This window comes from Brachycentrus maculatus, unplaced genomic scaffold (assembly GCF_059751285.1).
Source record: "Brachycentrus maculatus isolate JH-2025_06_01 unplaced genomic scaffold, ASM5975128v1 h1tg000542l, whole genome shotgun sequence".
Lineage (NCBI taxonomy): Eukaryota > Metazoa > Arthropoda > Insecta > Trichoptera > Brachycentridae > Brachycentrus > Brachycentrus maculatus.
Window position 1 is genome coordinate 101468 of NW_028281286.1, and position 17654 is coordinate 119121.

The 17654-nt window shown below is 29.0% G+C and overlaps 1 protein-coding gene across 1 annotated transcript; it reads left to right on the forward strand.

The window, feature by feature from the left end:
* The first annotated feature begins 494 nt into the window (after positions 1-494).
* On the forward strand, positions 495-11093 carry LOC148301565 (chitinase-3-like protein 1). The gene is made up of 11 exons (XM_088273064.1): positions 495-598; positions 878-927; positions 3630-3687; positions 4325-4507; positions 5555-5706; positions 7325-7551; positions 8314-8431; positions 8689-8874; positions 9935-10094; positions 10740-10845; positions 10930-11093. The coding sequence occupies exons 2-11, from the start codon at positions 919-921 to the stop codon at positions 10931-10933; spliced, it is 1203 nt and encodes a 400-aa protein (XP_088129190.1). The 5' UTR covers positions 495-598; positions 878-918; the 3' UTR covers positions 10934-11093.
* The last annotated feature ends 6561 nt before the right edge of the window (positions 11094-17654 follow it).

A 17654-nucleotide genomic window follows, 5' to 3' on the forward strand; every position in this document is an offset into this window, starting at 1 on the left:
AACTTACATTTTTGTAAAAGAAAAGAAAATAAATTATATGCGATAGTGCGATAAAATTTCGTTTTGAAAAAGACATTTTTTTATTTAAGTTTTACGTTGTAAATAGTGGTATTTACCAAGTAAAACTTAAAACAGATAGATAATACCACAAAGTGACTTGTAATCAATTAATGAGAAAACATTTATACCAACGGTATCTTTCATTTTAAATGTCTCAAGCAATTTTTTTCTTCATAGTGTTAGCTTGCCAATAAAATTCAAAATGGTTAAAAAAAATATTCACAATGATCGAAATATTTTGTACAAAAGTATTCCAACCGTTTTACAAATAATCTGAGTTGTAGCAAATACTGGTCTTATTCGCATCCCAGCTCAAAACTTGATCTATACTCTTAAGTTGCTTCAGCATCATGAATTTATCCATATTTATGTATGAGTATATTGCATATCTATATAAACATATCACGGTCATTGGATTCAGAATACCAAGATTCACTTTATATTCAGAATCAGTGGAAGTTGGACGTGTCGGTGTTTATGTGTCACGAACTTGTTTATTCAACCCAATTATCAAATAATTAAGGCTTTTCCAACGCAGGTATGAATGAAATCGATGCATTAAACGTTGTAAAATTTATTTTAACAATACATATGTGTATATGGTATTTTTTGTGCAATAGTTATTTTCGTTTTTTTTGTAGAAGTTCACAATTTAGTTTTTAAACACGGTGAATCAGTGTAAGTTGTCACGGTGTGAAATTGGGTGCCATTCTCATATATTGATACTATTAATTAATATATATTTGTAATATATGTTTGTTATATATATTTGAAACATGCATTTCAAAATATTTAAAAAAATGTATTTTTTGTTTAGTTTTTCATCAAAGAAATACTTCACAACTAAGATTTTCTAAGATGACACAGGTAAGCATCTATATACATATATTTTTTAAACATTAAATTACTTAAATATTAAGATCCGTAATTAAGGTGGTGGACTTTTGAGTTAGATGCTTTTTATTCGACCCCTACTCTGCAAATATTTATTTTCTACAATTAAAAAAATGATAAAAGGCGATTAAAATTATTGCATATAATGCTTTTTAATCTCGACGTCAAAATATAACAAATTTTACTATCTGAATAGATACAATGAAAATAAATGAAATTGAAGTAATAAGTGATTTTAAGTAGAATTTAATGTGATTGATTGTCAGCATAATTTATTGAGTTATTCCATAGCGAATACCATTATTAGGTTAGTAGTTTTTTTTTAAATATAAAACGCATACACATTTTCATCCCCCTTCCTACCCAGTGAATATTTGTTGAGTGGGACTTGTTGCTTGAATGTTGCCTCAGTCGCAATGCTGAGATAACTGACTAAGGCAATACTTACATATAGCGTATGTAATTTAAAATACGTTTACCTACTTGAATGTTTAAAAATTCTTTAGGTTTTCTCATTTTTTTTATGAGATTCAATTGTTATATTTCTCCGACATTCTAGTCCAAAGTACAGATGTTACTATGAGTAAGTATTACTTTTTTGGTCCCATTAGGATCCAGTTTATGTTTTTAATGTCAAATATTCAAATATATTTTGAGCTAGAAATACGGAATAAGCAACCAACTTTTTGCACCGATTGGTGTGATTAGCTTTAAATAATCGAATCAGAAAACCGAATCGAGTAACGACTTATTTCTCATGTCTAGTTTAAAGCATAAAAGATTTTTCGTCGAGGGAATGATTTTTTATGTACATGTCTAAAAAATTACCGTAAACCTTTATAGAATGCTTAGGAAATTATTGTAATTATAACATATCGGAGACAATTCCATTGATTTATGTAAAGTTGTAATAATAAAACAATATTATCATTATTATTGTAATTATTGACTTCACCTTACTGGTATGTTTGTTGATACAACAAAAACGAGGATAAATACTTTAGATAGTTCAAAAGGGTATCAATTATTAAAATAAATTATTTACTGACTACTCATTATTATATGTTATTTAAGTCCTTGACAAAACTGCAAAATTAAAGAACTCTATTAATAATAATACTATAAATATTTTTGAATTGTTATTATTTAACGTTATTGAGCAAATTATGATTATATTATTACAGCATCATGATCAACTCTACCAATTCTTGAAAAATTATCATTTTTTATTCAATATAATTACAAATATATAACATATTATTTTTTGACATCTCATCAAAGATAAAGATAATTAATATAATTTGTAATTGGAGATAATCCAGATTTTGTGAACAAGTATTTGGACACACTGAAAATGTTGTAAAAATATTACAATTCAATTCATTTGCTAGACAATTCTACTTTTAACATACTCTAATACTAGTTACGCTGTTCAACTCCAAAAAAAGACTTAGCTCTTGTGCTTGGAGAGGGACTTACTTTCATTGTTTATTGTTTATATTTTGAGCGATATCAAAGTTTTTTTGCATATTTTTTTCTTAAATTAACACGTATTTAATTATTTTTTTATAATTTTAATATATTCTATTTTTATATATGTATGTGGGAAAGTTATTAAAATATTTGGTTCCCAAATGTTTGAAGTTGTTTTGGAATTGTTTGGTATCGTATTTTACTATTTTTGAGATACATGTGAATGAGGATATGTAATTGAGTACAAAACTTAAAAAAAAATTGAGTTAATGAAATCACAGGCCTATTCATTATTATTTATTTACATGTAATACGTTATTACAAAACTCTGGGACTAGTTGCACTAAAGTGACCTTGTGAACTTCATTTTGATACTATAATATACTTACCCATTAAGAAATGTTTACAAGCAAACTACGATTATAATGAGGTGTTTGATAACTTAATTACATCATCAATACATAACTTTAAAAATAAAACAAAGATATCGCGCAGATATAATATAGCTTATCATTTGTTAGTGAGAATCTGTTTTGTCTGATTTAACCACATACCTATAAGCCACATATGTATATAAAGGGCAGTCTCCATTACACGTTAAACACACTTTTTTTCCTTCCATTATATTCTTTTTACGAATAAAAAGATACATAAATAAACGTTGAAGGCTCCTATACCCACTTCTGTTTTATTTTATTTGGTTTTTCTCAGATTCATTTATAGCAAACAAACAAAATAACAAAAACTAAAAAAAAAAGTTTTTACTTATATTAATGAATATTACTTACAACATTTTGAGTGTGTCCAAATACTTGTTCACAAAATCTGGATTATCTCCAATTACAGGAGTTATTTTCATATTATTTTCATATTATTTTCATATTATTTTCGTAAATGCCCAGACTTCCATATTCTTCTTCATCTTTGATGAGATGTCAAAAATAATATGAATATTACTTACATTTATTCATTAATATAATAATTATTAACTAATTTAATTAGACTGATTGTATTTAAAAATACATTTGATGTTATTATCTTTGTTTTTATTTTTCTTACTCTCATCTGCACCTGATAGTGCATAGGGCATTGCATCTTATAGATGGTAGGTTTTGAAAGATCCGGAATTTTACTACGAGTATTTATTAATTTAGTATGTACTGCAGTTATAAAAATTATTGAATACTAGTTTTTGCTTTCAGAACGGGATTTTAAAATGGCTTCTTATAACGAGCCTCTTCGTTGTTGCTTCAAAATCAGGTTTGTTGGATTTTTTATGTCATATGAAAATATAAATCAAAAGTGCTTATTTCACTTACTTACTCTTTGGAGTATATGTACTTTATTTTTGTGTTCAATAAATTTAAAATATATCATTATCAAAAACTAACAAAAATAGCGACCGCATAGTTAGTATACATGTTATTCAGTTTTATAAGGGTATTGAAGGTACATTTAATGTACATTTTTACATCTGAACATAAATTATTAAAACACTCCCAATTAAAATTTAATATTTCTTAATTTCATTTTGCAACTGACGGGAATCAAACCCGCGACGCCAGTTTTGCAGTCGAGCGTCTACTCGACTTTGCCATGGTGCCTGTTAATAAAAAGAAAAAGAAAGTTCACAAATATAATATGATACACAAAGTTATAGAATCACAAAGATACAAATATATAATTAAAGTAAAACTTTTAAAATCTTGTTTAATTATAAAATAGAAAATCACAAAGCTATTGCTTCAAATGTATCATAAATTAGATACAAATATAAGTTAATAAATAAAAAAAAATTAAATAATTTTTTCCATCGTGAAATTTGTTATTCGCGATTAGTGCCAAAGCCAATGCAATCTTTATCGTAACAAAACAGGTTGATAATTTGCATTTTCAGAGGTTGTCAAACCCAGGGTGGTGTGCTACTACACGAACTGGTCCGTGTACAGGCCCGCGGTGGGCAAATACCCCACCAAGAACATCGACCCCCATCTCTGCACTCACCTCAACTACGCCTTCGGGGCCTTCACCAAGGACAGCGAGATCAGGCCCTCGGATAGCTACCAGGATATTGACATGGGTACGCTTGCTTATCATTGCATCCTATATTTATTGTCATACAGTGCCAACTTGCTTATCCTAACGTAAATTGTAAAGGTCCTCACCAAAAAATTACAATTACAATATTGCACAAAAAAATCCTTTAACCCTTTCCGGTCCATAAAAAAAAATCACCAGGTCCACAATAGATTTACAGCATTACAGGGTAAAACAATACATCCAAGTTTTTTTTTCTCAATAAAACTACACTTGTGGTAAAAAAAAATATACCGAATGAATACAATCTTGTCTCTTATTATTACATTTTAAAGACATCTATAGATGAAAAAATACGTTTGCTTGTATTTTAACACTAAACTGATGAAGAAAAAAATTGTCGAATGAAATTCGACATAGGACTCACCGGAATAAAGTCGATGTCGAATGACATTCGTCATAGGACCGGAAAGGGTTAAATGCAAATCTGTTCTGTGTACTCCATCAAAATCTTAATTAAAGTTGCGACAAATGTGACCAATCTTGTATTAAACCAATATTAAATCATTAAATCGCGTCAAAACGCAACAATTTTACAAGCTAAAATTCCTGATTACTTAAAATCATTTTTAATGGAAATGTAACGTTTTGGTGAAGAACTCCATAATTGTATAGTGAGCTGTTCGGATTAGGGAATCCCGAGTGTTTTGAGAAAAATGAGAAAAAACAGGAAATTTCTGTTCATGAAAATGCTCTTTGTATAAAAAAATCATATATGGTAGCTATTAAAAAGTATTTTGGGACCAATTATATTTCTTTTAATCTTTTGTTACACGTATTTTGATGCATTTAGCATCATTATTAAACACAGTCTAAATTTTACAATGGTGTCTTCGGGATGTTGAATATTATTATTTATTATTATTAGTTTATATGATTATTTATTTATAAATTAATTAATAATTTTAATTAATAAAATTTCAAATGGATTTTGAAATTAAGTTTATTTATATAGGTCATAGAGAGTTTACAAATATTGATAACAAAAATATAGAATTACAAAGATACGAATATAATTTATTTTTTACAGGTGGCTACTCCACATTTACGGGTATGAAAAACTTGAACCCAGATCTAAAGACAATGTTGACCCTAGGAGGGTCGAGTGAGGGTTCCACTACGTTTTCTTCTATAGGATCTGATCCAGCAAAAAGGACAAAGCTTGTGCAGAATGTTATAAAGGTATAATCAATACAGAATTTAAATACGAATTTTTAACATCTCTTCAAAGATGAAGAAGAATATGGAAGTCTGCGCATTTACGGGGCTGACCATTAGATTTTCATCTCACCAATGGATGTCTCTAGTGAAGTTCTAGTGATTCAAGAACAATGTTTCAAAATTGGTCCATATATATAGAATTTCCAAGAATTTGAGCAGTGTGGTCGTCAATAATGGATAGAATTGGTGAATGTTACACATGTGTAAAGTGATCACTCAAACCAACCTATGGTCGGCCCCGAAAATGCCCAGACTTTCTTCATCTTTGATGAGATGTCAAAAATAATATGAAAATAACTCCTGTAATTGGAGATAATCCAGATTTTGTGAACAAGTATTTGGACACATTCAAAATTTTGTGCAAAATTTAAATGATTAAAACATAATTAAAATGAACCGCGTCCGTAGTGTAATAGTAAGCGCGTTTATTTACCGAAATGGAGGCCCCGGGTTCGATTCCCAGGGAGAGTCGTAGTAAATATTAGTGACTTTTGACTAAAATATTTATTTAATACTACCCAGATACATGAGGTGCAGGATTGATCTGAGGTGCGGTAACGATCAAGACATAACATTGTGTCAATACGATTCAGTGCCCTATGTATCATTAAATGTGGTAAGGGTTGGAAGAAGAATGTGAATTAACATAAATGAATGATTCGGATAAGCTGGAATATATAATATAATATATATATATATATATATATATATATATATATATATATATATATATATATATATATATATATATATATATATATATATATATATTTATATATATATACATATATATATAAATATATATATATATATATATATATATATATATATATATATATATATATATATATATATATATATATATATATATATATATATATATATATATATATATATACATATATATATATATATAAATATATTTGTATGTATGTATATATATATATATATATATATATATATATATATATATATATATATATATATATATATATATATATATATATATATATATATTTATATATATATATATATATATATATATATATTTATATATATAAATATATATATATATATATATATATATATATATATTTATATATATAAATATATTGTACTACTTTAATTAAATTTTAAATAAATAAAGCTATATTTCACTAACTTCTCTACGTCATGTATAAAAAAAATGATTTTTAAGGAGATCGTTTTTAAAGTTTAAAAATATAACTTATTAAACTTTTTACTGTGCAACAGATCTTTTTAGGTAAAACCTGAATGTTTTTTATCAATTTGTAATTTTTTTTATTTAAAAAAAAAAAATTGAACAATACCTTTTATTCTAAATGCAAAAAATCACTTTCTGCCCTGTAGCGGGTAAATATTAAGTTAAAGATATGCCGCTTTTGCTGGGATATTGTACATTTTTTGGGCATTCCGAAAACATGCTCAACTGAAAATTGACAAATAAATGACGTTGGGAAAGGAGTGAGTGATATGTGGTAATTTGTTCAAATGTCATCGGTCAATAATTTTAACAAAAGAAACAATTATAACCTAAGGAAAAAACACATGTTTTCAGTTCCTTCGTGAGCACAATTTTGATGGTCTAGACCTGGACTGGGGACAGCCAAGTTTCGGGCTGGGGAGCAAGCCCGAGGACAAAGCTAACTACGCCAAGCTGATCAAGGAGCTGAAGGAAGGATTCCAGGCAGAGGCAGGAACTAAGCAAAGGCTTCTCCTCTCCGTAACCATACACAGGGACCCTAATTACATCGACAAAGGATATGACATCCCTGAACTGACCAAGTAAGTAGAGGTGTGACCAATGGGTAACTTTTACATTTCAAGTTTTTTTTTAAAAGAAGCAAAATTCACAGTCACCCAGAAAAAGATGTTTCTGCCAGTGTCAAGTCTTATTTTTATTTCTTCTTCATATTCAAATCCTTATCTGCACCCCGATGGTGCATAGGGCACTGCATCATATAAACGCAGTGTTATATTGATCGTCAACACATGAAGGAAAGGTGATGAGCCAACCGCTTCAGTTATCAGTCCAGGGTAATATTGAATAAATATTAGAGTGAAGAAATCACTTAAATTTTTTTGATCCCCCCTGGAAATCGAACCTGGAACCTCCAGTGCGGTAGCCGGGCGTGCTGACCATTACACTACGGAGGCAGATAGAATTTATATTTACAAACAAAATAATGTTTTAGAGATTATGCCATACTCTTGGAATTAGGATCAGATAGAATGGTGGATACTTGAGTGGTGAGTTGAATTCCTGCATGTATTAAGCTAGTTTCGATTTTCTTCTTTTCTGTTGAGAGAGGACACTGGAATAAAGTATGATTCGCATCCCCTATATCTATTCCACATTAGCAATATATTGATATATGTATGTGTATATACATACACAATGTATGCTACATTAAGAGTTAAACTAAAAATTCTGAAATACAGTTTTAAGACGAAACAGTCGTATTTTGAATCAAGATAGAAGATCAGATTTGTAATTGCATAGCCATTATAGCAATTCTAAAATAACAAATATACATATATTTACAGGTACGTAGATTGGATGAATGTTCGCGCATACGATTATCATTCAGCCTTAGAATCTACTGTGAACCATCACACACCCTTGTTTGCTTCAGGTGCTACCCCTAACGAAATAGATAATGTTGTAAGTATTATTATCTCTGCTAAAGGATCTCTGCTAAATAAAAGCTTTTTTAATCTAAAATAAATGAGTATTGTGAACTCATATGTACATTGTCACGAGATTAATGATATATGTAGGAGTTCCAAAAATTTTAGTATTGGGGTTGTCAATCATGGGTAAAATTGTGAATTTAGCTCTGTGTAAAGTGATCACTTAACTTATAAACTTTTGATTGATTTGCAATTATTTCAAGATTCAATCACCTTACTACATTTCAGAATCACACAATACAGTATTTACTGAGGGCTGGAGCTGTCAAGGAGAAGCTCACTCTGGGCATGCCAACCTATGGACGCACATTCTCATTGGATAATCCACAAGTCAACGCGATTGGCTCTTCGGCATCTGGTCCAGGGGAAAGGGGAGTTGCTACTGGAGAACGAGGGTTCTTCTCCTATTACGAGGTGCATACTTTATTATATCCTCTTTTTCTTCCTCTTTAGCCCTCTGTCTTCCATCGCTGCCTCCTCCATATCCTTGCATTTCTTTCAGGCAGTTGCTTCTCGCAGCCAATTTTTACTCCCCACAGCGGCTTTATCGTAAGACCATCTTTTTTGAAGCCTTGCAATGCTTCTTATTCTTCCAAGGTCTTTGTGTTAGGGACCCATCTTGATGAATTTATTTATTGATTTGGCGTTTAATTTTTAGAACTCCATTTTAATGTATTTATTTGAAATCAAACACAGATTTTTGAGTCTATTAAATTTTATTTTATTCTTCTCTTGTAGCATGTTCTGCCCATTGTTACTTCAGTCTTGCTATGCGATCCATGATAACCGCTATTCAGGTTCTGCTCCTAATTTTCATAGACTTGTACCAAGTATGAATCTTCAGGTTCTGCTCCTAATTTTCTTAGACTTGTACCAAGTATGAATCTTGCCATCGATCGTTGTGTGCATTTGAGCTTTTAAAAGAAATGTGGAAAAGCTCAAATATGCTTTATCATATTAGCTGAAATAATGGTCTGAGGATCTCTATGCGTTATCTACATGTGCATTAGTCGCATGTTAATAAATTTAACTTAACTTGTGTTTTGTACAAAACCAATACCAATTATTTTTTATTAACTTCCTGAAAATATGGATCGACAACCGATAAAATAACAAATTCATTAGAACAATGGTCTGGAAATTTACCAGCCAATTTTTTTTCTTGAGAGCCAAATTTCGGTTTGCAATACTAGTACACCTCAATTATAATTTAAGACCTTCGTCAAATTACGGGTAGGTACACTCAATAAAACTTGATTTCACGGTTAATGTGTATTTCATACATTATCTCCAGATTGTTTGAGTAGGACGTCAATGCTCTATTTTTTCTATAGTAAACGTTAAAGCACATCAAATATGTATGAAAACAGTATACTACTTTTCAAGACTTTTCTAGATCATTCACATTATTTATGCGATGCCAAATAAATTCTGCAGAGTGATTTCTCTTATGTAACTTTCAAGAAACTTTCAGATTTGTGATTACTTGAAAGATGGTACAGACTGGACTGTAGTACAACCGAACTCCAAGGCGATGGGACCTTACGCCTTCAAGGGAGACCAATGGGTTGGCTTCGACGATATCAATAGCGTTATATTGAAATCAGAATATGCTGCGCAACAGGGACTGGGAGGTACTTTAACAATTATATACATTTCAAATTACAAAGTATGAAAGTGGAAGAGAAGATGATTGTGTGCAAAGAGAGATTGGTGTGGCGTTCTATTCTCTCTGCCTATCCTTACTGGGTTATGATTAGTTAGTTAGTTAATAATACGTTGAATTTTAACTATCAATAGATTTGCTGAAAATTAAAACTCACAAAAATAAGCAAAACACCCTAATTGCACAATTGAATTATTTTGTTAAATAAAATAGTTTTTAAAATTTCAGTAAAACACATTCATGTACTTTCTGAACCACTGGTATGATATATATATATATATATATATATATATATATATATATATATATATATATATATATATATATATATATATATATATATATATATATATATATATATATATATATATATATATATATATATATATATATATATATATATATATATATATATATATATATATATATATATATATATATATATATGGGTCTAATGTCATTTAACAATGGAGTTTTCGTTACTATGTTAAATATTAACAGGATTTGTACATATGGTTATAAAGGATTTTGTTATGGGTTGTTGGAAAACTAAATCCCTTATTTATTCCTCGAAAGGATATAAAAAATAACAAAAGAAATACATTTCTTGCAGGAATTATGTTTTGGACAATTGACTTAGATGATTTCAAAGGAAATTGCCACGGAATTACTTATCCCTTGATTAAAGCTGGTAAAGAAGCAATTAATAAGAATTTCGTGTAAGTATAAATTATATTTTGTACATTAAAAGTATTGTTAACTGGTATGGTAATATAACACTCTACTTATCACTTTGCTTCCAGATAAATAAATAAAAACTGCCCTTGGTGAAGATATTCTATTTCTTACTAGAATAGCTGCGAAAGATATTTACTGTTTTAGTAGGGAATTTACCCAAACATTAATGAAACAATTACTTTTATAGTAAATAAAAAATAAATCTTAAAATAAAGTGAATTTAACGAAATTTATTTTTCCTTTAATTGCAATCCCTTCTCCCCCTCTTCATTTGTTCCTTATATGTAACATTACATACCAAGGTACCTTTAGAAGAAGAGAAGGCAAAGGAGGTTGAAGACGACAAATCATGATCAAGTATAACAAATCCTGATACCGGAAGGGCAGAAATCGGATTAGGAGTGCATGTAAGAAATGTATAGATGTGAAAAAGGTGAAACATATGTGTAAAGAGCAGATTAGTTTGGTGATCTATCCTCTCGACCTACCGCTATAAGAGAACGTCGTAATCTTAACATAAGTTCCTTGGGTTTCAATAATTGATTCGGCAGTTACCTTGTGGTAATATCTTCCCACTTAATATATAACTTTTACTTTTTATTTTCCCTTATACTCGTACTTTACTTAGTAAATACCATTATTTATAAAAAAATCTGTTGTGATATAGTGTTTAGTACTTAATAAATAATTTTGAATGCGTCGAAATAAATGTATGTGTCACAATACGTGTCATAATTTTACAAATCGCTCACTCCATATATCAAGAAACTTGATTTTTCAGGAGATCGTTTTTAAAGTTTAAAAATATAATAAAATGTATAAAAAATAAATATCTAGCCACTTGTTAAACTTTTAACTATGCAACAGATCTTTTGAGGTAAAACCTGAATGTTTTTTCTCCGTTTGAAAAATATTTAGTTTATTTAGAAAAATAATTAAACAATACCTTTTCTTCAAAATGCACAAACAACACTTTCTGCCCTGTAGCGGGTAAATATGAAGTTAAAAATATGCCACTTTTGCTGGGATATAGTACATATTCTGGGCATTCCGAAAACATGCACAACTGAAAAATTGACGATTTTGGATATATGACGTTGTTGAAAGGAGTGAGCGAAATGTCAAATACAATTGACGTACTTTTTTTGCGCAGAAAAGAGGCGTTGTCTTTTTTTACTATAAACGATTTTTGACATCTTATCAAAGATGAAGAAGAATATGAAAGTCTGTGCATTTACATAGACTGGTTTAAGCGATCACTTTACACACGTGTAACATTCTCCAATCCTACCCATGTTTGACAACCACACTACTCAAATTCTTGAAAATTCTATATATATTGATTAAACTCGAAACACAATGTGCGAGACTTAACTAGAGACATCAGAAATGTAACAGAAATGGGGTCATTTTACTCAATTCTGCAATGACACTCGTGCCATCTCAAAGCATTTCACCACAAAATCGATTCTATCGATGAATAGTCTTTCCGCACATTTTGACACATTAAATTTATTTCTTAAAAAGGGTAATTACGTCATTGTTGCACAAAATGAGCGTTTTGTAAAAATTTCGATAAACAATATGTTTAGATAGAAAACTTTTAGAATGAAGAAAAAGAGCTTTATTATTATACTTCCTGGTAAGGAAGAAATGAGGTCACAGTCGACCTCTTTGCCCAAAAATAAACAAACTTAGTTCAGGCATTCCCAAAAGGTAAATGTACTCCCTAGCGTATACATAAATAAGTGACTCGTAAAGAGAAAAAATCTGAGTGCTTCGTAAAATCTATATTGACAATTAGGGTGATGTAATAAAGTCATTTACTTTTGTAAATAATTTATTGAATATTTAAATAAGAGCAAGTTTAATATGCAATTCTAACACTCTAATTTTAACTGTTTTTACATAAATCAGATAATAATTTTTACTACATTTTTAGTACATCTCAATTATAAATTACATAACTGGTCAAAATAAAAATATAAGCTAAAAATAAAAAATAAAAAAGACAATTTCTAGCGTTTCTTACCCAGGATTCGGATCTCACATACAAATTTAAGAGTTTCTGCTCAATAAAAGGCTTCAATCATCCCACTATATACGTATTCATTAAAGTTCTACTAAATTTAAACACTTTGTTTCGAGTTTGATCAATATATCTATGTAGAAGTTCCAAAAATTTGAGTAGTGTGGTTGTCAATCATAGCTAAAATTGGTGAATGTTTTACGTGTGTAAAGTGATCACATAAATTAGCCAACGACGGTCGTAAACCGACCCTGTATATGCCCAGACTTCCATATTTTTCATCTATTTGTTGAGATGTCAAAAAATATATGATTTTTAAATTATTTGTTTTTTTTTCGAAAACACTTTGAGAACTGCTGGGCAGAACGATGATTCATATTACAATGACCCGGTCGACCAAATAAGGAAAACTTTTCATTAAATCCCATGATTTGCTCAGTTCGAGATAATTTCATACTCTCGTTCGTAAATACCTATATTAAACAAGTTCATAATTTACAGAATAGAATTATTAATTCCCATTTCAAATTAATAATTCTTATGTTCATATTAAAACCGCGATCATTTGCGCGAATGAATCTACCAGTTCTAAAAAAATCCTAAAATATCTGGAAATAACAAGGTTTCGTAAGGAAAACCACAGCAGCCCTTGCTGGTCCTTGGATTGCGAGCAATTAAATAAGTTTACGAGGTTAGACGCTTATAGAATGCAATAGTTCCGCAGCTTACGTTATTCAGATTTACGTCGATTTGTACCTACATAAACATTGGATGTTTTTTCATAATATGTTTATTATATTTCAATGTTTCAACATTTACATATAAGTGTTGGAGAAAAGCGTTTATTCCCAGACTTAGTTTTTTTTTTCTAAATTCGAAGAAGCACAATCAAACTTTGTTTTTATTTCTTCTGACCCTTATCCGCACCTACCCTATTTAAAAATACTGTGCAAGCCACTTTTTAAGGGATGGAAAAAAAGTATGTATGTTATTTGAAATTTAAGTGAAATGAAAAACGGCTTATTAGATAATAAAATTAAGTTTACTTTGTGTAAGGTGCCGCATTGTGCTTTCGTCTTCTACATCGTGGCTATTACTTTGTGCTAGAGTGTGAATTTGAGTTGTTTTTATAGTGTTTGTTAGGATTGCGATAGGTTTCTGTCAATAAATATTCCCAACTTGTAAAAGTGATCCGTAAATATACGTCAGTGAATAATGGTTAAGTGGAAAATGCAGTGACTGAAAAATTTCTACAAATGGCTCGACATCGCTCCGTGTTTGTCTTTTGTGCTGGTCGGGGTTGTGGAGGCGTCTGTGCAGCAACCACCGGGTTTGAAATCTGATCTAACTGACTAACTAAATTAACCCTTTCACTGCCCTCGCTGGGGCACTTTTAAAAACTTTTGAAATTTGTGTTTATTTATATTAGCAGTGATAGTGACATTTAAAGCTATTAAATTTAAATTCAAAGCAAAATCTTGATAAAATTTAATATTCAAATTTTATTTTAATTTTCACTACTTAGTTAATCCTTGCCTAAGAGTCCTCTGACATGAAGCTTAAAGCATCTGTGTCAGATTCAGGAATGCCGTTGGGAGCTTTTAATGTATTAAACAATATGTTATTCCGTTTCTCATCTTACATAGTAAGGGTATTCTAACAGGTATAGTACCTTACACATCTTTTTTTTTTTTAATTCTTAAATTTCAATTTCGTTTTGTCTTTTTGTTCTTAAAACTTTTAGATTCAAAGGACTAATTAATTTCTACTTTTTATTTTAGTTTTACTTGGTAAATACCACTATATCTACTTGGGAAAGAGTGGAATTTACCAAGTAAAACTTAAATAAAAAATGGATAGGTAGATCCGCCTCCGTAGTGTAATGGTCAGCACGCTCGGCTACCGTTCTGGAGGTCCCGGGTTCGATTCCCAAGGGGGGTAAAATAAATATAAGTGATTTTTTTACTGTCATATTTATTCAATATTACCCTGGACTGGTACCTGAAGCGGAGGGCTGATCACCTTTCCTTCATGTGTAAACGATCAAGATAACATTGCGTTTGTATGACGCAGTGCCCTACGCACCATTGGGGTGCGGATAAGGGTTTTATTATTATTATTATTATTAGATACTGACTGGCGAATCATTTAATGGAACTAATTAATTGGTAAAATAATCACGATTGATTACATTGTATTTTTTTTTGTTTGTTGAACAAATTGCGGTAAGGATTAAAAATATTACTAGCCACATTCTAGAACATCCACATAAGTGCGACAATATTATTTGTGGGCTGTTCAATGTTTGCGGTTAGATAAAAGAATTTCTATAAAAAAGTATTTTTATATGTAATATTAATAATAATTTTTCAATTTAGATAACCGAAACATGTAAAAATTGTATACCGATAATTTTCGTGGAAGAAACGGACACAGTTCGGAAAAAAACCACAAAATTAGTGTTAATACTGCCAAAATCATAAAAAGTGAAGAAAAAATCCGGATGTTTTATTATTTCCTTATTTTTCAAATAAACCTTAAAACCACATCGGTCCTGGCCACGCCTTCTTTACTTTTGATGTTATGATGATCTAACTTCCTCCCCAAAAAATATTTCATAACTTAACTTATTTGAATTAAATATTCATCTCAAATTTAACTTTGCTCATATGTATGAGGTAACTTGTAAACTGAGAGAAAACTGAATTAATTTTAAATTACCTAAAATTCTGGTTCATAAATACTTGTGTAGTTATTTAAAGTAAGTACATAAAGTAAATTTGTGGAAATACCTATAATGTTAGCTAGAGTAAAGAATTCTCATTTATACAACAACCAGTTTATTAGAGTTATTGTATATCTATTTTTAATTTAAGTTTTACTTGGTAAATACTACTTTTTCTTAAAATCTATTCTGACACGTGTTTCGAGTAAAACATAAAATAAAAAATGGATAGATATGAATTACCATAAAGTGACTACCGAACCAATTAACGAAAATATCTATTCATTTAAAAATTTGTAGAAAACGTGGTAAATCCACATTTTCAGACATTAAATATACTTCAAAATAAAAATTTAAATAAATCCATAATTAAAAATATGTCATTAAATAAAGCCTCACCCTATTATCTATGTTCCCACTGATAACAAATAGGTAATTGTTCTTACCCCCTCGAAATCCTTTAACAAGGGTACAAATTTATTTGATTCATGTCAAGTTTTGACATTAATCCAGATTCCTTTGCAGATTTATTATATTGCTTTATAATTTTCGCATACACCCACCCTATAACCATTCAAACTGAACAATATGCAATAAAGACTTAAAGATCTTTACATTTCTTCTATCTAGATCTTTGAAGATATTGAAATGAAATTAGAATAGGTACAACAAAATTTATGAGTGTCGGAAATGAGTAAATAAAATAAAACATTTGCAAATTACGTGATTTATATATTTACATTGAGTTTTAATATATATATATATATATATATATATATATATATATATGTATATATATATATAAATATATACAAATATATATATATATATATATATATATATATATATATATATATATATATATATATATATATGTATATATATATATATATATATATTTATATATATATATGTATATATATATAAATTTATACATATATATATATATATATATATATATATATATATATATATATATATATATATATATATATATATATATATATATATATATATATATATATATATATATATATATATATATATATATATATATATATATATATATATATATATAAATATATATATATATATAAATATATATTTATATATATATATATATATATATATATATATATATATATATATATATATATATGTATATATGTATATATATATATATATATATATATATATATATATATATATATATATATATATATATATATATATATATATATATATATATATGTATATATATATATATATGTATATTTATAACCGTTAAAAAAATAAAAATCTTAAAAATGAACAGTGTTATTTTACTTTCATGTGTTGAAATCCACGTGTATGCCAATCAATTATTTTTCCAGGTATTTTATTCATAATCAAACATTCATCCGAAAAAAAAGACTCACTTGTTAGGAATTTTGTTCAGTTTTGACAGCCATTTTCATGAACAACATGTGATTCATTAAAAAAATCGAATCGATCTGATATAATTTTAAATGAGGTGATTGATAAAAGGCGTTTATCTTGTCATCGGAATTATCTTAACAATGTGTGGATTTTTCCAAATGGTCATCCGGATACTTAAGTCATGAGGAAGCTTTCGAAAGAATTACGTTAAATTATTTTTAATCCATAAAAGTCAGGTGTTTTCAAAGTACATAGAAAGGGTACGTACAAACACACTACTCTTATTTATATTACAAAATTATACGAAACTTTACTTGTCCGCCTCCGTAGTGTAATGGTCAGCACGCTCGGCTACCGTTCTGGAGGTCCCGGGTTCGATTCCCAAGGGGGGTAAAATAAATATAAGTGATTTTTCACTGTCATATTTATTCAATATTACCCTGGACTGGTACCTGAAACGGAGGGCTGATCACCTTCCCTTCATGTGTAAACGATCGAAATAATTCTGCGTTTATATGACGCAGTGCCCTATGCACCATTGGGGTGCGGATAAGGGTTTTTTTTATTATTACGCATTTAAACAAAATTGTAAATAAGTAGCTTTGTCCCTAATACAC

Coding starts and splice junctions, on each gene's coding strand:
- LOC148301565 (XM_088273064.1), top strand. Junction 4,508..5,554: donor CTACCAGGATATTGACATGG/GTACGCTTGCTT, acceptor TATTTTTTACAG/GTGGCTACTCCACATTTACG. Junction 10,095..10,739: donor TGCGCAACAGGGACTGGGAG/GTACTTTAACAA, acceptor CATTTCTTGCAG/GAATTATGTTTTGGACAATT.